Source organism: Carex rostrata, chromosome 2 (genome assembly GCF_964058835.1).
Source record: "Carex rostrata chromosome 2, lpCarRost1.2, whole genome shotgun sequence".
In the NCBI taxonomy this organism is placed as follows: Eukaryota; Viridiplantae; Streptophyta; class Magnoliopsida; order Poales; family Cyperaceae; genus Carex; species Carex rostrata.
In genome coordinates, this window is record NC_135919.1 from 7,360,333 (window position 1) to 7,369,904 (window position 9,572).

Consider the following 9,572-nt stretch of genomic DNA (forward strand, 5'->3'; position numbering starts at 1 on the left):
TGAGTTTGATTTGAAAAAAAAAAGTTTGGTTCAAAACAAATCAAATCACTTCGGTTTTGAAATGAATCAAACCCAATTATGTTTGAAATTAGTTCGAATCGAACTCGAACTGAGTCTGACTCAGTTCAGAAACTCTTGTTTTTAGTTCTAAACCCTACTTCAATTTCTAACCAATTCGGTTTGAAACTGGTTCGAATCGTACCAACGAATCAAACTCTAATTCTTCTTTTCAGTTCGAAACCCTTCTTTAATTTTGAACCAGTTCGATTATTTTGCAGACTGGGATTATAACTATTTGCAAAAAAAAAAAAATGATACAGCATGTTAAGTTGCTGTTATGAATTATATGTACATCAAGTCGCTGCTATAAATTTAGCACATTAAGTTGTTAATCATATCTGTACATCAAATTATTTGTCAATAAGGCTCGTCAAATTATATTGTCTAAAAGGTAGTTTTCAAGTTGGTGATTAGTTATGAATTTATGGTCCAGAATTTCCAGATCAAGTGATTTTCTAAATATTTAAAAAAATAGTAAAAAATTTTTAAAAAATGTAAAATTTGGTCTCCAAATACATATTAATATGGAGAACAAGATGAACGGTTCGGATCGACCGTTAGAATTTGAAAACTCAAATATAGAACCGTAGCACATAACAACATGTGATATGCATAGTACCATAGACTCACTCTATGAATTGAATGAAAATCGGAGAAAAAGTTGGACAAACCTTACTTGTTTATAAAGCCCAATAGAAATTGGTAGGCCTACATTGAAATTTTGTGTTATGATGAATGCAGAATCAAAAGCGGAATTCAAAAGTTCCAAATTGCTCGCGTATTGGTGAGGTCATGACTTGATTTTGGACTCAAATTGTGAACCTTAAAATCAAGCCCAAATGTTCTATAGTTTCGGCCCAATACCATGAATATCTAAGTCACAAGATCAAAACTATAATACAATTAGTAACTTCAAATTATGTATATTTATACTACTTATTAACATTATGTCATTATATTTAAAGTTTTATAAAACAATTAATAATATTAAATTGATTAAATAATTATAATATTTATATTGAATCAAGCAGCAAGTAGCACTGGAGCTGTCTGACAGTGCAACCAACACATTTTTTCGATTTCATTGAGGTAATCCTAAAACTTATTATTTCACGTGAATAACAAATAGAAACCAGTACATTACTTAGTTTATATATTTGTCATTAAAGAAAGAGTGCAAATGCAAACTCTATTTGGTTCGGGATGGGCAAAAGATTCAAGTGGCCGTAGAGACGATATATGCATCACCAGAAGGCACAGTTATTCATGGTAGACCTGTATTGCCTGGCCATGCGAGAGTAATGGTGAATGATTATGTCGCGGGTGAAGATGAGACCCCTGTACCCATACCAAATGACGAGGTGGAAACTCTTCACTCAGCTGGTTCTAGTTTCACTGCATGGCCTAAGGATATGATATCTTCAGATGAGGTAAAAATGTTTAATTACAAATTCTTTCACTTACAATTCTTTAACTAGTAGAGTTATAGTTGATTTTTTATTTTCTAATTGCAGGAACCATGCAAAGAGTTACAAGTTCCTACAAGTGGAAAGTTGGTTCACAGTGATGGGCTTGCACCAAATCAATACATGGGGTTTCAGGGTATCAATTTTGACAAGCTGGGTCTGAACTTCAAGAATCTGCATGATCGGTTTGTGAAGCAAGTAGGCAACACATTTGACATCAATCTGCCACTTGACCTTTTCCATAGCGAGGACCCCATATCGTCCATATCCGTTCATGTAGATGATTTGAAGTGTTTGATTACACCAAAGACAATGCTCACTGGACCAATTATTTAGATCTTCATGATGTGAGTTAATAATTGTAATAGTGCAAGAATTTACTACTTGTAATTTAAATTTACTATAATAACATTTATACTCTTATTTGCAGTTATGCGCACAAATACTACAAGGATGAATTTCCTAATGAGCTTGTTGGTTTCATGAATCCTGTGAAAACATTTGCCTCCCTTTTGAGGGGTGATGATCAAGACCGATAATTTTATTGATAAATACATAAGGAAAGCATTGAAATAAAATCGGGACAAAAAAATTATATTCATACTGTATCGTCAGGATTTAGTTATCTCTCTTTATTTATATTATATAACTTCTTCAATTTTTTTCATTTCATAGAAATTAAAAATTATAACATGTTGTACCTAATATGCAATTTACATTGGATATTGATTGTGCTGATGGCAAGAGAGAGCACGTTGTACGTGTTTGATTCCACTAGTGCCAAATCTAAAAAAGCTCACGAGATCATCGATGCGCTTAGGGAGCAAGTTTTTCAAACCGCCAAGTTTAATTGTGAATGAGACACCATTCAAAATTTGATTCTCTGTTAACCAAGCCTCAAGTCATGGTGTAACGACCCCTAAACAGCCCCTTGGACCGCTAAGTACTAATTGGACTTGTTATTTTGGTACCTCTTAAAGTTCATACGCTCGGTTCAACTAATTTTCTGTCTAATTTGTTTTGCTTGTTTGAATCATTTTTGCCTCTTTTCATATTTAGTGAAGTTAGAGAAGGGTCTTGGATTTTGGTTTCAATCATAACTATATATTCAAGTACTAAAATATATAATAAATGACATCTCGCCATCAATGCTACTGTGAGATTAATTCAAAAATATTATAAAGATGAGAAATAAATAAATATGCATCCCTTTTATTGATTGACATAAATAACAACATTTAAATACACTATCAAAAATCAAATCATCTCTGTCACTGTTAAGGTCTTCCTTTTATGGATGTAATAAAAGAAAATTAACATGTACAAATCTCTTTTTTCCTTGCCACTTTTAATTCTCACCACTTCAATTTCAAATTTAGTGGGTTTATATATTCAACCTCTGACTGCTCACACTCTCTTTAAGTTGGTCAACCATATTGGGAATTTTGCTGCATCCAATTGCGTTTTCTGTTTACCTTTCTTTCTTATCATTTTCTGTTGGTTAGACAGATTCAACTTGTGTGCTTAGGCAATCAACTAATTAATCTCATTTTCTCAAATGCATAATGCAATCTGAATAAAAAACAAAGGTAAAGAAGATAAAATATAGGCCAATATTCATTAGTAAAATACAAATAAAATAGATGTTGCATGATGTAGTAACTAAATATCAGCTATTGAATCAGATTTTTTTTAATACAGTGCCCATAACAAGTCGAAGGTTGAGAATGTGGATATTATGTCATGTTGTTCGTGCATGACATAATAACTCGCTTCCTCGATGTTTTCCCGAACCTAAATGTATGCATATTTACTCCAAAGTTATGCATAATTAATACATCTTGCTCTAAAAATATGAAATTGTGCTATTTTATTATTTAAAAAATGCAAGAGTTTCCCAAAAGTTACAATAGAACAAACATCGAATACATGCGATCATTATGGACTAGATTTTTTTGAAGGAAGTATTAGTGGAAAAAAGTAGATCAATTTAGGATGTGTTATTTTGTATTATTTAGTGAACTTTGAGCATGTTTAATTTTAATTGTGATCTTTGAACAACTTTGAAATTTAAACATGTTGAACTTAGATGTGTAAATTACGATGTGTTATTTGATATCTTTATTTCAGACTGCTTGTTTTATATATAGGCCATCAAAAATATATGGTAGCTGACTAAATATTAAAATTTATTTCTTTTAAAAATAAAAATATCTAGTATATATCGGTCACTCAAAGAGCCGTTCTTAATAATATGAAGGAATTAGTATCGGCTATTTATTAAACAACTGTATTAAGACTTAATAATATGAAGGAATTAGTATCGGCTATTTATTAAACAACTGTATGTTCTTAATAGTATTAGTATCGGCTATTTATTAAACAACTGTATGTTCTTAATAGTATTAGTATCGGCTAATAATAGAAATAGTATCGGCCATTTATTAAAGAGCTGATACTAATAGTTCTTTTAGTATCGGTTGGAACTTATTAACCGATATTAATAATGACTTTTAGTATCGGCCAAAATGACCGTTCTTGTAACATCCCGAAAATTTAAGTTATTATTATTATTGCTAAGAAGATTTTTTTTATAATAAAATAAATTAAGTTTCTATGGCGTAAATAAAACTTAAAATTTGAATATATATATAATTTCATTTTACCCATCTGATTATTTTGTTTAAAAATTTGTTTGGCTTCTTAAAATATTATTTAGTTATTTATTATTTTTTTAATGTTATTACAGTTTGAGAAACACATTAACTGTTTATTCTTATCCATTAATATTAATTTACACTCTTTCACTGATGACACTTAATATACTCTTTCTCTGACCACCTTTCGATCATTAAGTAATATATACAAAGTTAAAATTATAATTTACAATTAGATATACATTAACTGACATCCTTTCGCTGTAAACCAAATATCTCCTTAAATTATCTCCATTCATTGCCACGCCTCAATCTCTCGCACCCCAAAAGAAAAAGAAAAAGAAAACCGAAAATAAAAGAAAGAAAGAAATAAGCAGAATTTATCATCACAATTATTTTGATATTCGATTTCAATATCCGATTCGAATTCTGACTACGCCGCCATGATTCTAATATGTCATTGCGATTCGATTTGGAATTTTGAGTATCTCGTTATCAGGTAACCGGACTTCTCTATAACTGTGTTTTCGTTTTGTATGGTTGATTTGAATATTGGTATTACATATTGAATTATGATGGCATATTTAATGGGATAGCGGGTTTGAGGTTGGAATTTGATATGTGATTGTAGTCTCTCATTGTTGGATGGATTTTCCAGTGAGTTGGCGGCCTTCCAATGTTGGATGAATTTCTCATTGGATTGGCGGATTAAAGGAATTGTGTTATGAGAATGTGAGAATCGACTGTGACAGGAATTACACGTGTGTGAATATGATGTGACTGGTTTTATGGATAACCTAGATCGACGTGCTATTACTGGTTAAATATGCGTGCATAATTAGATGTGTATTTGTGTGGATTAATCCAGCATATTTGATTGATTGTTAAATTAAGCCAATTGTAGAGAAGCGCGTCGTTAAATAACCGGTTACTGAGCTTTGTAGCTGACTCCGTTTTGTTATTTTGTTTTCCTTTTTGTTGGCGACGTAGGTTGACGGGCCAAGAAAAAGTGCGATAATGATGTTATAATCAAGCTCCGGATGGTCAAAATCTGGGGTGTGACAGTTCTTAATTAGTGTAACTATTAATAATGCCCAGGTTAGTGTCTTCTAAGGTCCGTTCTTGATACCCGTATTTGACCGATATTAATGTCTGGTTCTCCACTAGTGTTCTAGTGGAGGCGTTGAGCGAGTTTTTTTATATATATATATTGGTACAATATGCAATATATACTGGTTAGTCGGTAGGGCAGAGATATTTTTTTGAACTCAAGGTGTAAGTTGTAAATTTTTTAGTTTTAGAGGGTACTTTATGATTTCAGTTGGAATGCAGCCAAGTTTCTTTTCATTTTTCTATTTCTGATTTTTGTTATACTGGAGATCATGAAGTTGTGCGTTTGTAATTTATATTTTTTATAATTTATAATATATAGTTTGGGTAGATCCTACCAACATTTAAAAAAAAGGAGTAGAATCAGATAAGAGAGGTGCAGGGGAAGAGGAAAAAGAAATAAAAGGGTAGGTAATCAGCCAATGAAAGAGTAGGGAACGATACAGGTTTGAAGGTTAGGAGAAAAATGTCATTTTTTTTTTTTGTTAATATTAATTAATATTTTAAAAAATAATTATATGAATCATCTCACTCTCATTCCCCATCTCTTAAATATATTTTAGAGGTGGTTTTTCTTTTTCTTTTTTCAATGTCATCCAAATTTCTCACGATCTATGAGAAATTTTGCGAATATAAAATCACGAACGTATTCTACGAAATTTTATTTTTCAAATGAGATCCATGATGATATACTTTTGGACTCATCATCACACAAGTATTTATACCTCATCGTGCAAGTATTTATACATATAATTGTAAGTATTTATCCCTAATCATGGACCTCGCATCTCTGCATCTCCCTATCGTCCCTCCATCTCTTAAATAAATTTTAACTTCCATAAACTAACTTAACTAACTAGTTTAATTAAGTTTATTCAAAACACTGTGGTCTTCCAAGTTTAATTAAATTCATAGATATAAATACTTGGAAAATAATAAATTAATACTTGCATGTCTAACTTGATATGACTATATGAGGGAACCACTCAAACTATATGGGAAGAAGAATCATACATGTTTTCAGAGGTGGTTTTTTTTTTTCTTTTTTCAATGTCGTCCACATTTCTCACGATATATGAGTAATTTTGCGAATCTAAAATCACGAACGTATTCTATGCAATTTTATTTTTCAAATAAGATCCATGATGACATACTTTCGGGCTCATCGTCACACAAGTATTTATATCTCATTGTGCAAGTATTTATATCTATACTTGTAAGTATTTATCCCCAATTGTGGACCCCGCATCTCCGCATCAACCTTCCCCAATTATCCCTGCGTCAACCTTTCTCTAACAAAAATAGTTGACCACATAGGAATAACTACTTCAGTGCATAGGTATAAATGCTTGTAATACTTGATATTAATACTTTTAAATGTCAGCAATGTCATATGTGAAAAGTACTAGGTATAAATACTTAAATGACGAAGTATAAATACTTGTATGATGACGAGCTCGAAAGTATGTTATCATGGATCTCATTTGAAAGATAAAATTGCGTAGAAGACATTCGTGGTTTTAGATTCGCAAAATTCTTTATAGATCGTGAGAAATGTGGACGAGATTGAACAAATAAAATTTGGGGGATAATGAGAGATGAGAGTGGGGGGATAATTATCAAGGCCCTATTTTAAATGTGTTAAATCAAGAAATGGGAATATTAATAAATTAAGTGAGTTTGGATGAAAAAATAATTAATTTTAAAATTTTAATGGATAAATATCTAATTAATGAAATTATAATGGATATATATCTAAATTTCTCTTTTCCAAAAAAATAAAATAAAGTGCAACGAAAGTTATTCTTCACTGAGACCAGTGTTTTAATATTCAGTTCTTATTCGGTATTCAGAAAGTGACCGAATACCGAATATACAGTATGCGACCGAATATTGGGATTTATATATTCGGATTTTCAAATGAAAATTCATAGACATTAACTCTAATAAATATAGATAAACATTACAAATAAATATAAATAAAACATAACACAAGTTAGAACAAGTTAACAACCCACAGTACAAATTACAAAACTACAAATAAGCATAAATAAAACATAAGTTCAAACTTAAATAAATAAAATTATAACTTATTCGGTTCTTATTCGGTTCTTATTCAGATTCTTATTATCTATTCGGAAATATTCAGTTCATATTCGGTTCATATTCGGATTCTTATTCTCTATTCGGAAATATTTGGTTCATATTCGGTTCATATTCGGTTCATATTCGGTTCATATTCGGTAATATTCGGTTCATATTCGGTTCATATTCGATTCTTATTCGGATTCTTATTCTCTATTCGGAAATATTCGGCCGAATAGATAATATGTGAAAAAATATATTCGGCCGAATATTCGAAACCACATACTCATTTCCTATTCGGGTTTCAACCGAATATGAATATTTGGCCGAATATTCGATCAAATAGACCGAATATTAAAACACCGACCGAGACACTGACCCTTCACTGTGACATATGAAAGCAACCTTTTTTATTTTTTTCGTGTGCATCTTTCCTGGAAAAAGAAAGAGATTCCTCAGCAATGACAAACACATAACACAAACCTGGCATGCCGAATTCATGACAAAATATGGGATGACAATTCAACGGGATGGATGGGATTTGCAATTTTCACGTGTGAATTGAATTGAATTGAAATCGTCTTGCTCCTTCCTTTCTCTAGTCCCCGCTTTTTCAACTCCCATAGAGGTCGCGAGAGAGCACAGGTTACCGCTCTGCCATAGTCGCCACCTAAAGACTGAGGTACAGATAATCAATTTGTGTATTGCAAACAGAAATTGTTATACAATTACTTTGTAATTAGGATAATAGTTGTGTCGAAGTTCTCCTAGATGTATAGGCGAACATGCCGGCTCCGACTCTGGCTCCATTCACGTGTGAATTGAGTTCGTCTTCCTCCTTCCTTTCTCCAGTTTTTGCCTTTTCTCATTTTCTCTAGGGGTCTCGAATCTTTTGAAACGAGCAGAGGTCGCAAAGGAGCAAAGGGTACTGCCCTGCCATAGTCGTGATGATCGTTCAGTACCAATCCTGCAAAAAATATTTTAAAATATGAATAATCAACCTTATCAATCATGCATACAAAAATATAACTCAAATTCAGTTCATTGTTGGTTCAAGTATCATATATATAGTTTCGGAGTCTCCATATTTGATTCTTTGTTTTTTTTCTTTTTTTTCAGGTTAGAGGTCTCCATATTTAATATTTGCACATCTATTCATGTTAAAATTTTCTTACATTCAGCTAATTAAGGGCTCATATTATTTAATTTTTTAATTTTAGCAGGTTCGAATTAAGTTCAGATATGAAATATTTTTTGTGTCGAATTCAGAAGTGCAGGGAGTAAGAGTCAAGGGGGTCAATTGAGAATTTTTTTCATAAACCATAATTAATTAATTCAATTTTACTGAACCAGCATGATTGCTTTTTTTTTTTCAAAAACCATAAAGACCGAATTAGCAATTCGGTCTGCCCATATGCGTTTTCCTCAGACCGAATTGACAATTCGGTCTCACTAATTTTTTAACTTTTGATGTGAGACGGCCACAGAAAATCCCACAACTCATGGGACCGAATGGAGCAGGGGGTCTGATAATTTAATTCTGAAGACCGAAAGTAGCAGAGGGTCTTGACAATTGAATTCTCCAGACCGGCTGCCATAGTTTTTTAACAGATTGATTGATATTGACATGCTGGATTAAGTTTACAAAGGGTGTTGTTTATTCTAAGTGGGTCCCACTTGTCATTGATATTTACAAGTTTGATGTTTATACTATTAGAGAGTGGGTTGTGGCTGCCATCTAAATTGCCTCAAAGTTAGATATATTTTAATTGACCTCGTATAAAAATACGAGTACTGCTGAGGGGGTTCTAAATAAAAATGGAGAAGTGCATCTTATTGCACTATCAGTACCAATTTGACAGGAATGCTCGATGAAGAGCAGCATAATTAATTATAGGTGGATCAAACAATTTCAATCACAATCAATCGTCGATATTATTTTTAATTTTACAACCTAAATTATGACCGTAATTGAAAAAAAAAAACTTACTACAATCTTTAAATAAAAGCTACCAACACAATGAAGAGACTGATCTGTAAAAACACAATCTTTCGTTGAAACTTGATTTTCAGCTGAAAATGGAAGAAGAGTTTGAGAAGAAGAAGTTTCTGAGTTTCTATTAGACGTCGGGAGAGAAGAATATTTATATTTAAAAAAAAAAAAAAAAAACCACACCGAATGGCCATTTCGGTC

General features: G+C 31.9%; 1 protein-coding gene across 1 annotated transcript; it reads left to right on the forward strand.

Annotated features, from left to right (window-relative positions):
- Positions 1-1,233: 1,233 nt before the first annotated feature.
- Positions 1,234-2,065, forward strand: LOC144550645 (uncharacterized). The gene is made up of 3 exons (XM_078298631.1): positions 1,234-1,490; positions 1,575-1,786; positions 1,957-2,065. Exons 1-3 carry the CDS (start codon positions 1,362-1,364, stop codon positions 2,063-2,065), a joined length of 450 nt encoding a protein of 149 aa, XP_078154757.1. The 5' UTR covers positions 1,234-1,361.
- Positions 2,066-9,572: the final 7,507 nt, after the last annotated feature.

Excerpts from the sequence above, each read along its gene's own strand:
- LOC144550645 (XM_078298631.1), top strand. The coding sequence starts at position 1,362 with ATGGTGAATGATTATGTCGCGGGTGAAGATGAGACCCCTGTACCCATA. Across the intron at positions 1,491-1,574 it reads ATATGATATCTTCAGATGAG|GAACCATGCAAAGAGTTACA; the intron begins GTAAAAATGTTT and ends TTCTAATTGCAG. Across the intron at positions 1,787-1,956 it reads CATAGCGAGGACCCCATATC|TTATGCGCACAAATACTACA; the intron begins GTCCATATCCGT and ends TCTTATTTGCAG.